Source organism: Pristis pectinata, chromosome 9 (assembly GCF_009764475.1).
Source record: "Pristis pectinata isolate sPriPec2 chromosome 9, sPriPec2.1.pri, whole genome shotgun sequence".
NCBI classification, from domain to species: domain Eukaryota; kingdom Metazoa; phylum Chordata; class Chondrichthyes; order Rhinopristiformes; family Pristidae; genus Pristis; species Pristis pectinata.
In genome coordinates, this window is record NC_067413.1 from 95,300,950 (window position 1) to 95,315,511 (window position 14,562).

Consider the following 14,562-nt stretch of genomic DNA (forward strand, 5'->3'; position numbering starts at 1 on the left):
TAAAAGTCTCTGATGTAGACCTTTGCTGAAAGGCCTTTAGGTGTCTACGTTCAGTTCTAATCCAAAGGTTTTGTTTTATGAGACAGTCACCCATTCAATCCTTCTCAGAAGGTCATCATTAGCACCGTGAAAGTTACCTCAAATCCAGAGCCGAGACCACTGCCGGCTTGCCCAGGAGGTCCGGGAGGTCCAGGTGGACCTGGTTGACCTGGGAGTCCTGGAAGCCCTGGTAAACCAGTCTCTCCAACTTCTCCCTGAAAAGGAACAATTTAGGGAGAGCGGTGATTTTTACAAACTGGTAATGTTCATGAACTCACCACCAAGCTAATTTGTGTGTCACTTCATTGTACAGGGAGAAAGGCACAAGGGTTAGAGAAGGGGAGGGGCAGCTCACAGAACGAATGTTTAGGTTTTCCTGGTGAAGCATGGCAACTTGTGGGATCTTCCTGCAATGGGTCTTCCACGATACTGTTTGCTTCTGCTCCTTGATAGGAGACTAGAAATAAATTCAAATCCACTTCACCCACCTAGGTCTTGCAGACTCAAAATGTTCTTTTATGATCTGTTAGGCTGGTGAGATTCAGAGAGTGGACACTTGTTTACAGAAAAACATGCATTGAAACTGAGATTAGTTTAAAAAACCTTCCATTTATGTAGGTCTTTCAAAGTCCCTGGAATCACACAAAAAATGATAGCTGTCAAAGCTCTTTTGAAATATAGTATCAATTTATTTATATGCAGACTTAGCAGGAATATTGCAAATTTCCCACAAAGAGTAATGAGATAAGGATCAGATGAATAGCTATCGGACAAATATTGGCTGGGAAATCCCCTCTGTTCATCTCCAAAGTGCACCTTGGATGACATTTGTCTACCTGTAAGGGAGGGGATGAGAAATTAAAAAAAAGATCTGAAGGATTTGCAATTCCAAGAATGCAGCCCTTTCCCACTAGTGTACTTCCATGGCAAGCCTCAGATCTGTGAGGCCTCTGTTGGGCAAATGAAAATGCCAGCAGTGGCACCTAAGGACAGTGTAAAATATGATCGTGCATGTGCAAGGGTTATACCAGTCAGTGCAGAGTTTGCTGTGGGTTTACAACTGTGAAATAGCAACAAATTCCGTAATGCATTCATATATCTAGCCAGAATGGAGAGCAAATTCAACATGACTGGTTTCGATGTTTCATATGGATTTCAATACTATTTTGTGCTGAACTACATCAGAGTTTTATCACTGGAATAGTGGTGGAGTGGAGGAGCAATCCAGCAATAGTGATTGTGGGTGTCTCTGCGGCACATAGCTGACTATGACTTTCTCAAGGACAATTAGGGACACGCAATAAAAAATGGCCTTGCTAACAAACTGCGTATAGGAAAGTAAACAAACAAATGTTATTGCAAGAATGAACAGGGATCTATATTATTTTTGTACTGGATCATTCCTCGTGAACAGACACAAGCCTGCAGCCCGAAAATAATCACAACGTAAGCCACAGGTATTGGTCTTAAGGTTGAATTAAGAAGCAGATCTTTGCGGACAGGAATCGGTAAAGTGGTAAGTTGTGGTTTAGCTCCAGATAAAACTCTAGGTTGTTGTCTAAGCCCAAGCAGTTCACCAATGCCCATCAGTCCCAGTTGGCTGAGTTTAGCTAGGACTCAAGATCACACCTTGGGCAGACTCTTGGCGGCCTATCAATCAGCACAGCCTGCTATTTTGAGATCTGTCATGGGGAAGTATTACTAGACAGACAGAGGAAAAGATTCATGGGTGTGCTGGAAGCCTCTGTGAAGAAATGCAACATCTCCACTGGCTCCTGGGAATCCCTGGACCAAGACTGCCCAATGAGGAGGAGGAGTTTTCAGGGTGGAATTGAGAACACAGAAGCCCCGGGTAAGCAGCAGAAAGAGCGCACCACCTCACAAAGCAACCACCCACCCTCCTCGTTGATCACCATCTGTCCCATCCGTGGAAGAGTCTGTGGTTCCCCCACCTTGGATCCCATAAAGCCAGAGTACAAACAGGTTATCCTCTATCCTGAGTGTCTACCTAATCAGAAGATCACAAGCTAATCCTTCTTGGATGAACAAGGGAAGTGCAGTCAATCTGACCTTTAAAAGTTTAAATTTTACCTTTGCTCCCTGAAGTCCTGGCACGCCAGTTGGACCTTGGTCACCCTGCAAACAAAAGCATTTTATTGATTTTTCTTGTGCAAAACAGAAGGTTCCCATTGCATCCAAAAATCGCAGAAAAGACACAGAAGCCACACTTTCTTAGGAGACAGTAGGAGCTACAGTCCATGGGAAGGCCTAACACTTTCACAGTGACAATGAGAACCCGATCTGGCAGCAGTGCAAAGACACCATCCCTTCAATCCAATCTGACAACCATCAATTTTTATTTTATGGCTAGCTTCCTTTATTCTGATCCACAGCTTGCTACAGGTGTCCTATTCTGTGTGAGAGAACATGTTTTAATCAATTGGAAGCACACTTAAAGCTTTGGGCAACTGATCCAAAGTGAGCAATCATTCTTTGGGTGCAGAATTTTCCGGCAAACTATATGCATTGATGTTTTGCACAGAAATTACTGGTTCTGCACTGCTCATAGGTTCACTACGAAGCATTTAAAATTCACAACTGGTCCAGCTAATCCTGCTAAAACACCAAACAAAAGCTGGGAGAATTTTTTGTTCTGCACAGATTAACATTCTTATCTTCTGTATCTTGACTGATCTCAAAAAATGATCACCTCCGTTACATACTGTTCCTCTTCCTCTTTGCAGTCAGACGGATGTGTAACACAGAAAGAAAGATAAGAGCATAACTTGCAAGATACACAGGGGAACGCGCCTTATCCTATTATTTTTACAATTGCCGTTCATCCTGGTGTTGGAAATTAGGCTTGTGTTGGTTTCTCATTAATAGAAAATCACACTGTAAAGCAAGCAGAGTGAACTGATATTGCACAGGTTGCTGAAACAGCTGGTTGCTATCCAAGAAAAATGGAAAATATCCAATAATAAAATATCTTTTTGTGCAACCTACTGGCAAAGGTGATTAAGGAAGAGGTTTGAAGTATAAACATATATTGTAGACTTGATGAAAGATTTGAACATGATGGGAAAATCACCTGATGAAGGCCAGCTTGGAACCGCACACCAAATCGCATCACCATGTCTGCACGACTTACCTTCTGCCCTTTGGTCCCCGGTTTACCAAGAGTCCCGTCTACTCCTGGTGGTCCTCTTGGACCCTACAAACAATGAAGAGTCTCTTAATGGAGGGCAGAAGAACATAATGTAACCTTGTGCTTATGTGAAATCAGTATTGCCACATGCTCCCAATCTTCAATGCTCCTCAAAACAATGCTGACAGTAACATCTTTTCAAGTGTTACTAATTCTTTTCAAACTCTAATAGCTCTGTGTCAGTTCTTATAACCCTGAAGCTTTTTGTATTACTTTGCTTTCAACTCTATGGGCTTAGTATATATAATGGTGATGGCCAAGGTCTTTCATTTGGATTGGGCCGACCTCACAACAGGACTATGTGTCTTGTGCCAGTGGTGGTATTGTCTCTGACTCCACAACAGTCACTTGCGTCAAGCATCAATGGACCTTTGCAATGCTACTGTGAGAGGATTCATTGAAGCTGCAGGTCAGTCCAGCTGACCAAGGAGGGCTTAAATAACAAGTTGATAAATCTGACAGCACGTCAAACAAACTATAGGTTGCAAGTGCATAAAAAAGATGGCCAACTGGCTGATCAAACCTGTCCAATTCTGAGAAATTGCAACTTGTATATCCTAACAAAAGAAAGGCAGGACTGGATCAGATACTGTAGAGGGTTTCCTTCCCCAGAGAACAATAGAACAGGTTACCAGAATCAGGTTTATTATCACTGACATATGTCGTGAAATTTGTTGTTTTGCGGCAGCAGTACAGTGCAAGACATAAAAATTACTGTAAGTTACCAAAAAATAAATAAACAGTGGAATAACGAGGTAGTGTTCATGGACCGTTCAAAAATCTGATGGTGGAGGGGAAGAAGCTGTTCTCGAAACGTTGAGTGTGGGTCTTCAAGCTCCTGTACCTCCTCCCCAATGGTAGTAACGAGAAGAGGGCATGTCCCGGATGGTGAGGGTCCTTAATGATGGATGCCGGCTCATTGATGGATATTATTTGCTGAATTAAACACAGTTAAGTATTCCTCTATGACTCTTAAGTTGGATGTATTTCTGGCTGTGGTGGTGATCACTTAGTCCAACAGATAGGGGATATTAATTAGACCAAGGTAGAGTCCAGCAACCAGTGGAGAGAACTTTGTCAGATTTCCACCCACATCCCAACAATTGGATTAGACTGGATTTTTACCCCTTTTCCTTCTTTCCTGAGGGATTGCATGGCTCTGGAAAGGTGAGGACTGTACACACTCCAGCATATAAACCATTGGAACTGGGTGTGGGAGGTTGGACGGCCCAGCAAGTACTTTACTATCTATTATCTTTCCTAGGTTTGGGAAGCGCCCACAGTAATCCAATCTCTTGGACAGTCAAAACCCAGAGAACACCAATGACCAATTAAAAAATCGCTGGGAGGATTACTTGTTGACCATTGAAGGCAATCGTTCTCCATAAAGTGATACTACTGGTCTTGGTTACCACCTAACTACCGCCATTCGCAAAAAGAACTTTCTTTAAAAGAACTTCCTCTGTTTTGTAGAGGCTTCGTAACAACAAGCTGTATGCAACCAGTTTGTAGAAGATGTTGATTGTCAGCAGTGTCCTCCAAACAAGTGAATGTGAGGCGGCAATGACTGTGAAGAGTTAGTATTTGGTATTGCTTTTTTTTTGATATACAAAAAAGACAAATTTCACTGATCAAGCTGTTTATATCACCATGCAAGCCAAAAGCAGATTATGCCAAACGCTTGCATAATCCTCTGATTATTTGAGTCAATCTTCCCTCCTGTTAATAATTGTACAGAAGGTGCTTCATTTTGTGCACAGTGCCAGGGCAGCCTTTGCATAGCAGAAGCAGCACGTCTCACTTAAAGTCCCAACACATGAGAATTAAAGCCAGATTTTCTTATCAAATTGTGGAGGGGCACGTAGGGAGAAAAGCATATAAGCATCGAATGCTCCAATTTAAATCCTCTTCCAATACCAGGGCTAACTATAATCATGTGTTTACTCAAAAAGCTGCAGGGGTTCACTTACAACGCCACTGGATATAGCCCACACTGTTCTCCACCCACACTCGTTGGAATTTCTAATAAAGTGAAATAATTGGCCACCAGTGGGTACCAATCTCATGTAGTGTTGAAGGTATTCAGTTCCAGAGCAGACAGGATGTGCTGGGATTAGGACTGGGACATGTTAGGTTTGTTCTTTGCCTGTGAAGTAACGAAGTCTTGTAAACTTTGGAACACCAGAAAGCTTCTTGCAACAGTCCCTGTTACCCTGGAAGAGCAGGGAAATGGGAACAATTCCCACTCTGCTGGAGCTCTATTCACTTTGTGGTTTCCAGTCGACTATCCTCAGGATTGCTCTTTTGCTTGGTGGAAAATATTTGCTTTTGTGTCTGACAACCATGCAAATATTAGCAGAGTTTCCAATGTGAACCTCCCTATCTCACATGCTCGGGGATCCAGGGGCATGAAGGGACACCAAGCAAGTCAACCTCTTCAGGAGGTGTTTGGTGTTACTTACTGATGCCTGCGTACCGTCAGGTAAGGGAAAAAGTGGTCCAACTAGGGAGAGACTATTCCAAGGGAGCTGCCATTTTCACACTCTAGGATATGTGAACACCTGATTAACTTGGAAAATAGATACTTCATCTGGAGCATCCAATCACAAGCTTTCAGCTGCAATGAAATGAGCACTGTATAATTTGCTGCACAGGGCAATAGGGTGTTTGTACAGAGCCTGGCATATCTTCCTGGGACCAATGAGAGGAAACTGCCTTCACTGAGCATGGGTCATGCAAGACTCAGAGCTAACCACAGAACCAGCTGAAAATAAAACACCACCTCTACTCCAGCAGGGACCAAGTGTAGGGTGGGGTCCTGAGCTAACCACAGAACCAGCTGAAAATAAAACACCACCTCTACTCCAGCAGGGACCAAGTGTAGGGTGGGGTCCTGAGCTAACCACAGAACCAGCTGAAAATAAAACACCACCTCTACTCCAGCAGGGACCAAGTGTAGGGTGGGGTCCTGAGTTGCTCCTTCCTCTCCTGAAGAGCTCTGCCTGCACCTTTAGGTGGTTTGGTGCTTCTATCTTGCAGATCCTCAAGTCTTTCAACCTTGGCTAAGATTACTCAAGACTATTCAAAAGCTTCCATAATTTTTAGAAGCCTGGTCCAACACTCATCTTTAATTGCCTCTCTGTACAATTTTTTTTTGCATGTAGGTTTCTTTGCTAACTGCAAGAGATTTGCCTTCCCAAATATAGTCGTCCTAATAAATTCGATTCGACTCTGTCAAAAATCTAGCCTTTTGGAACTGGCAAATCTCTGCAAACTGGAAGGAGGGAGATGTTCACTGCTTTGCCCGCAGAAAAGGAGGTACAACAATCCAGAAATGGGTGGAGGAAGATAGAATCACAGAAGGGTGGTTTGTGTTCAGTTCTGGTCGCCTCATTATAGAAAAGATGTGGAAGCTTTAGAGAGGGTGCAGAGGAGATTTACCAGGATATTGCCTGGATTGGAAAGAACGTCTTATGAGGATAGGTTGAGTGAGCTATAGGTTGAGTGAGCTAGGGCTTTTCTCTTTGGAGAGAAGGAGGATGAGAGGTCACTTGATAGAGGTGTACAAGATGATAAGAGGCATAGATCGCGTGGACAGTCAGAGACATTTTCCCAGGGTGACAATGGCTAACATGAGGGGACATAATTTTAAGGTCATTGGAGGAAGGTATAAGGGGGATGTCAGGGGTAAGCTTTTTTTACACAGAGAGTGGTGGATGTGTGGAATGCACTGCCGGCAGAGGTTGTGGGGCCAGATACACTAGGGACATTTAAGAGACTCTTAGATAGACACACGAATGATAGAAAAATAGGGGGCTATGTGGGAGGGAAGGGTTAGATAGATCTTAGAGCAGGGTAAAATGTCGGCACAACATTGTGGGCTGAAGGGCCTGTACTGTGCTGTAATGTTGTATGTTCTATCTTCTAAGGGAAGTTGGTGAGTGCCCGAAGTATTCCTGGTGTCAATTGGCCAAGTGATGGAAGATAGCCAGAAACTGAAATGACTGTAGGAGATAGCAGAATAAAGGGGACAGAGGGGTGGGAGAGGTTATTAGTGAGGGTTAACATGAGCCTGAACAAAACCACAAGAAGGAAAAGTTTATCTGGGTGAATGAAACTGCTGAGACACAACTGATGTGGATAAATGTGACTTCAGGTTAGAGCCAAGTTAAAGGTGAAGGAAAGTACTGACCGGGTTTGGGAGTGGGGGCCAAAGTACTTTTCTTCAAAAAATCACCCTCAAAGACTATGGCTTTGACCAAAGTGCCAGCAGAAACACTTTCCTCGTTCATAAACACTTACCCACAGGCCTGCCTGAGAAGTAGAGCAAGGTTTCCACTCAAGAGTCTTTAAGGAGAGTATAAGTATGCATGCTACATTTCATCTACCAAGAAGAGCACAATGTACAGCTTCTCAGTACAAAGAAGTGTATCCTCCCACAAGGCATTTGGCTGCCTTGTATTACATAGCATTGTTCCAGATTAATGCAGAACATTTGCCTGGTGGAGCGCAATATCACAACAGTGCAGCTAAGCATAGGAGGCAAAGATGTGACAAACTGAACAGGCTGATTTTTTTTTAGTGTTAAATAATCGCTGCCTCCCTGGCTGGTTTCTACGGGAAGATCTAAGAAGGGAATGGATCTGAACGAGCCAGATGAATACCTCACCAGAGCCGCTCGTTTTCTCATCAAACACCTGTAAGATGTTAAAGTCAGAGCAATCAATAGGATAGAAATAAAGGCAGTATCACAAAAGACAAATAACAAGTAAGAGAAGGATAAGGATGGTGTCTACTTACTGGCTCACCCAACCCTCCATCTTGTCCGGGGTAACCGGGAGGACCACGTGGCCCCGGGGCACCAACGAGGTTTGGGTTCTCTCCTGCGGATGGAGCTGGGATACCCGGTGGTCCCGGCAAACCTGGAAGACCCGGTGGTCCTGGAAGGCACTGCAAACAGAGACATGGACTGTTGCACTTGTAGTCCAGAATTGCAATGGTCACCACACTAGGAAACCAGAACCCCTCACTGAACAATCCCAGAGAATGAGGTCAAATCCTGTTTTCCTCGGATCACAGAGTGATTTGACGTAGAGGCATCCATCCCAGCTCTGTGTGAGAACAATATTCCCAATATTCCACCCCCCCAAGTCCATGCAAGCCAAGCTTTGAGAACTCGATTAAAGATTCAAAGGAAGTCTGGAAATAAAAGGCTGGTGTTGTGAATGCACAGTCCAGCTGGTTCATTAACCTCTAGGAGGCCCATTACTCTTCCACGGTTTGGTCTGCATATCACACAAGTCGCACACTAACATGACCATCTTGTAACTCCACTTGGATGTGGCTTGCACCCTGCTCTGTAACCATGGCATTTCCAGGGGTGACCAGGGTTGGGCAATAAATGCTGGCCTTGCCAGTGACATCTCCAACCAGAGAAGGAAAGCAGGTTGAGATAAGGTGCTACAGCTGGTAGCTTTAGAGATTACAGTGCTCCAGTGATTTTCCAATCACCTCATTGGATTATGGCATCATACCTTCTATAGAAATAAGCCTCAAAGAGATTGCATTTAACAAAATAAATGGACATTATTATAAAGTTCTGGAAAAGGAAAGGAGATGAAAGAATCCAGAACTAATCTAATTTCTATAAAAAATTATTATGGATTATAAAAAGAAAGAAATACGTATTTTACAGTAATATTATTGAATTTACTCACTGAATTATTATGTTTATCGTCATTAGAGGTTTTCTTTACATCCGTGGCAAGAGGCTTTGGCAGGAGGACATTCAGTTCAACAGTGTGGGAGCATTTGATCACCTGAGTGTGCTCTGGGTGAATTTCCTGCTGTGCAATGCATGCATTAAGTGCTCAAGGGACCCTGTCTCCAATCTTTCTGTGGAGATTCTCTTCTCAAAGCAAGTCATTACTCTGTGAGTATTGCAGTTTTTTTTAAAACTATAAACACCTCACAGAGAATACCTACAAGAGACAATGCCAGTTGTCATGGAGTCATTTTGAACTAAAGAGATTGTCTATTAAAAGTAGTTTTCCTCTAAACCCATGACCTCTGTATTTGTATGCATTCAATTAAACTTTCTGTCCTCTGCACTGTATTTGAAACTTCAGAAATTCAATATGAGAAGTTGTAAACTACCAATGCAATGAACTTTTGAATATTTATTAATGAATAAAGTTTACTTCTGAAAGACTGTGTAAGTCAGTGAACTAATATCACACTGACGGTTAGCTTTTCCACTTTTATGATGTTGAGAAGGCATTTTGGAAAAACATGACCTTTACCATTAGTTTTAAGAACAGAGAATATTTATACTTTAATGCAAGAACATGAAGCCAAAAGCTGTCTATGATTTGCGGAGTGGACCTGACGGCATGTTTGGCGCACAGTTGTTCAAATGGGACCAAGATATTTCACTGGCTTCCATTAACTCCCACTCACTTGGACCAGCAGGTGTCAAGCCCAACTGCTGTTAAATACTGGGAAAAGTAGGCCAATGCCATTAATGCTGCATTCTGCTTCCAAATTTTGCTCTTCAGTCCCCGGGATTATCCTCTGTAGCACTGCCAGGATCCAGAAATTCAAAGGGGTCATCGCAGGGATCCCAGACCAGCAGATCTCCTTTCTTAACATTCCCGTTTCCCAAGAGTTGTCTGCGGATGTTCGTAAAACTGTTCATCCAGCATTCCGGGATGTCTGGGATCTTTCTGTGCCTCAAACTACTGAAATAGTACCAAGGGGGCAGAGAGATCAGCTGGGATCCAGTCTGGGTCAGAGAGAGAGAGGTGAGTAACAGGACCCCATTCTCAGCCGTGGCTGCTGACCTTGGACCTATAACCTCCGCACTCTCAGAACAGAGCACTCACCTGAATTTTCTCACTGTCGATGTCACTGTCATCCAGTCCGGAGCCTTCTGCAGGGATGATATCCTGTATTGGAAGAATACTCAAAAATAAGGCCAATAGACTGCATCAGGGCACAAACAATGTTTCCAGTTTTACCACAATTTAATCCATTGAGATTGACATACCAGTACAAAATGGAGGCTTTCCCGAGAGCTGTTTCACACCTGACACCAGAGATCACAGACAGAAGGTTCCACCTGAGCTAGGAGTGAGTGACTCCCTCCTTCCCTGCTGGAGTTACCGACACACTGTCCCTGCTGGTGCTACTGACACACTGCTCCCTGCTGGTGTTACTGACACAGTGTCCCTGCTGGAGTTACTGACACACTGCTCCCTGCTGGTGTTACTGACACACTGTCCCTGCTGGACATTGTAACATCCTGTCCATCACTGGTACTTGTGACTCACTCCCTCTGACGGGTGTTGGCGGTCTCCGACCGCTGACAGAATCAGTGACACCCCACATCCTCAGTCATTTAGCGTCTCCCTGCCCTGATTGGAGTTGGTGACTCCTCCTTTCTGCCAACCAGTGTAAGTGATAGCCCGTCCCCAGCTGGTGTTGTTGGTTTACTGCCCCGACAGTACTCCTGATGGCCTGCGTTCCAATGAATTCAGTGACATCCTGATCCTGACTTCTTGCTCCTTACTGATGTTAGTTCTGTGCTGCTCTGACTTCAGTTACCTGTACCCAGTAACTAACTGGAGTAGTGTTAGTCTAACACATACTGGGTTACACCTACTGGCTAGTGACACATGAATGATAGAGAAATGGAGGGCTATGTGGGAGGGAAGGGTTAGATGCATCTTAGAGCAGGATAAAATGTTGGCACAACATTGTGGGCCGAAGGGCCTGATCCGTGCTGTAGTGTTCTATGTTCTATGTTCTAACCCTGACTGAAGTTGGTGACACAGTGAACCACAGTGACATATCCTTGTTCCGGAAAATATTTTCCATTTATTCATTTATCATCAACTCCATCCTCAGCATCTCCCCTCATCCTCCTCAGAGCACCTCCAACCCTCCCGTCTCCCCTTTAAATTCTTCCGTTCCTCCTGAACCCCTGCCTCACGGCTTCTTGCTGAGGTATCCTCTCTCAATCTGCCACAACGTGCGACACCTTATCCTGAAACATTTTGATTTGCTGCTCAACTTAAGCCTTTGGTTTGATTGACTTCTCCGAACCTCTTGCTCCAAGTGAACTTTCTGACCCATTCTCACGATTTCCCGCTCTGTGCTGCCATTACAGGTGAGATCATCTTCAACCATTTCCCTGATTCCCTCCTCGGTGCAGTCCCACCCTCCGCCCCGGCTGATGTACAACCCACCTTCCTGGGGACTGCCTGTGTGTCGGAGCTTCTGATCTGTGGGTGTGAGCAGCAGCTCTCTCCCCGCCCCAGCTGAGGGCCTCGTTTCCCCAGTGATGCCTTCCCTCTCTCCCACCTCGCTCCTTCGAGCTGCTGATGCCCCATGGGGTCAGCTTCTGAGCCCCAGTGGCACAAAACCTGCTTTGCCCTCCAATAACGACCCAACATCATCAAACTCTGGTTCTCCTGTGCCAAGGCTACTCCAGGATCAGCCTCGATAACTGGCCATCAGAACTTCACCAGCAAGCTATCTCCTTAAAGCCCTGTCTCCAGTCCAGGGGTGCATCTCACCAAAGCATCTGATTTCTTAACCCTTTCACACTTCCCTTCTTGTTCTCCCCAATTATCAGGTTCTCCCCAATCATCGGGACTCCTGTCACACACCGACCCTCTCTCCCAAAACCCCCCCCCACCCTCAATGTCCCAGTGTGGATGCTGAGACCCGGAACTGGAGCTTCAGCTGATCCTTTCCTGAACAGTGGAGGCATGCTGCGGATTCCACGCACCACTGATGATAACTGGTAGCCTGAGAAAAGCAAACAACAGCGGCTGACTTGGTTACAAACTGCTCATTAGATGGGTGCTGAGGTTTACTCACGAGTCTTGTCTGGGGACCGGGTGGGCCAGGAAGACCAGGAAGACCAGGAAGACCAGGTGGACCTATGATTCCTGGGTCGCCCTGAAGGGAGAGGAAGATTGTGATCAGCCACAGCTCGATGCACAGCAACCACTGGGAAAGCAAAGCAGTGCAGACACAACTGCAGGCCGATCTGGCCTCCAGTTCACTCCCGGCAGCAAACCTTCCCAGCCGGAATTCCCACTGCGTTTACTTGCGCACATAAAACATTCCCCGTGCATCTGCGTGATTAGACACCAGCCTCTCTGAATGTAACTGCATTTAATTGCGGTGGTGAAGAGGGCAAATGCAATGTTGGCATTCATTTCTAGAGGAACAGAATATAAGAGCAGGCATGTGATGTTGAGGCTCTATAAGGCATTGGTAAGACCTCACTTGGAGTACTGTGTGCAGTTTTGGGCTCCTTATTTAAGAAAGGATGTGCTGATGTTGGAGAGGGTTCGGAGAAGATTCACTAGAATGATTCCAGGAATGAGATGGTTAACATATGAGGAACATTTGACGGCTCTTGGGCTGTACTCCTTGGAGTTCAGAAGAATGAGGGGGGACCTCATAGAAACATTTCGAATGTTAAAAGGCCCAGACAGAGTAGATGTGGCAAAGTTGTTTCCCATGGTAGGGGAGCCGAGTACAAGAGGGCACAACTTCAGGATTGAAGGGCGCCCATTCAGAACAGAGATGCGGAGAAATTTCTTTAGCCAGAGAGTGGTGAATCTGTGGAATGTGTTGCCACGGGCGGCTGTGGAGGCAAAGTCATTGGGCATATTTAAGGCAGAGATTGATAGGTATCTGAGCAGCCAGGGCATCAAAGGTTATGGTGAGAAGGCGGGGAGTGGGGCTAAATGGGAGAATGGATCAGCTCATGATAGAATGGCGGAGCAGACTCGATGGGCTGAATGGCCGACTTCTGCTCCTTTGTCTTATGGTCTTAATTAGGATTAAAGAACGTTTTTGTCTCAATGGTGAATTCGCATCCTTTGTATGTTTACTTCAGTTTCCATACATGGTGTGGCTTATTTGAAGAACCTTCTAACTGAAGCAGAAATATAACAAAATGTTTCTTTTGTTAAGTACTTCATATGTAAGCTGCTCACAGAACATTAAACTGGAGCATTATGGTGTCCTGGCCTTTGCAGATGCCTCTGCAAATGGAAAGCATTTGAGTAAGTCATTTCTTTTTAATTGGTGACTCTCTCAAACCGGGAAAATGCTTTGAAAATAGAAGGGGAACGAAGGCATAAAGATCAAAGTTTAGTTTGCTGGAATAACAAATATATGTAACAAGAGTGATAATTATTGAAAATAATAACTAAAGACCAGTGGGTAAGAGAAAAAAACCTCATTAAAACTGAAGTTATTGATGAGGGAGATGTCAGTTCATTTTCCTTGCAATGCAGTTGTATTTGAGCTTTACATAGTTACGTGATGCCGAAACATTTATGGTTAGAGATCTGTTGACCTCCACCAAAGTGTCAGTTTGTTGTTGCTCGATGTGGCAACAACCGTTTTAGCCCTGAGCCTGCTGCCTAACCGTTCGGCAAAGCTTGAGGTGAGCAAAAGGAGGGGCCTGAGCAGAGAACTGCACGACTTACCTTCTCTCCTTTGAGGCCCAGATCACCCTTTGCTCCTTTAAGTCCCTGAGATCCTTGTTTACCCTGAATTAAAATTGAGAAAAAAAAAATTATTTAAAGAAAATGCATGACTATTTATTCACTGTACCTTACTAAAACTCACGAGGCAGTAAAAAAAAGGACCTCACTCAATTACTGACTATCAGAATCCAAAGCACTCCTGCTTCTTAAGCAGCCCCTTGAGATCAAGGAATTATAGAATCATTTCGGCAAAGAAAGAAGTCATTTGACCCATCAAGTTCATTTCGGCCCACTGTAGCCCAATCTATGAAGTGTCATTCCCCTATCGCCCTCTTAATTTCCCTCAAGATCAATAAGATTTGCTTCGATTCCACTACTGAGGTCACAGTGTGGGCGCCATGTGAGACAGGAGGCATCTGAGGTGGCGGATGTGGGTAGGAAGGTAGATGGTGTGCAACTCCCAGTGACTTTGCTCGGTTTCCATATGTTCTGAAAAATGAACTTGAGGTCCACAATGCCAGCTCTGGAACTCTTCACCTTGGGTGATTATGAGCCAGGAATTCCCATGAGTTGGTGGGAAGGTTCCAATTGCTTAAAGGGACTTTGAGAATATCCCTGTGTTGTTCCCTTTTATCTACCTGGTAATATTGTCCTGGGACAGTATTCGAACAAGAATGTCTGTTTTGGGAGTCTGATGCTGGCCGTGGGAATGAAGTGGCCTCTTCATGGTGGCAATTAAGTAGGGCCTGGGGGTGTTGGCCAACATAAGGACACTGACATTACCCTGCCAGTGGATCT

The 14,562-nt window shown here is 44.7% G+C and overlaps 1 protein-coding gene across 4 annotated transcripts in view; it reads right to left on the reverse strand.

The window, feature by feature from the left end:
* LOC127574270 (collagen alpha-1(XV) chain-like) overlaps nucleotides 1-14,562 on the reverse strand; it is a 226,190-nt gene that overhangs the window by 76,564 nt on the left and 135,064 nt on the right. For all 4 annotated transcript variants that reach the window (XM_052023136.1, XM_052023134.1, XM_052023133.1 and 1 more), the window contains 7 exons: nucleotides 13,765-13,827; nucleotides 12,134-12,214; nucleotides 10,132-10,194; nucleotides 8,048-8,197; nucleotides 3,191-3,253; nucleotides 2,131-2,175; nucleotides 138-254 (listed from right to left, as the gene is read on the reverse strand). In XM_052023136.1, coding sequence (XP_051879096.1) covers nucleotides 138-254; nucleotides 2,131-2,175; nucleotides 3,191-3,253; nucleotides 8,048-8,197; nucleotides 10,132-10,194; nucleotides 12,134-12,214; nucleotides 13,765-13,827 — 582 coding nt within the window. The remainder of the gene's footprint in view (nucleotides 1-137; nucleotides 255-2,130; nucleotides 2,176-3,190; nucleotides 3,254-8,047; nucleotides 8,198-10,131; nucleotides 10,195-12,133; nucleotides 12,215-13,764; nucleotides 13,828-14,562) is intronic.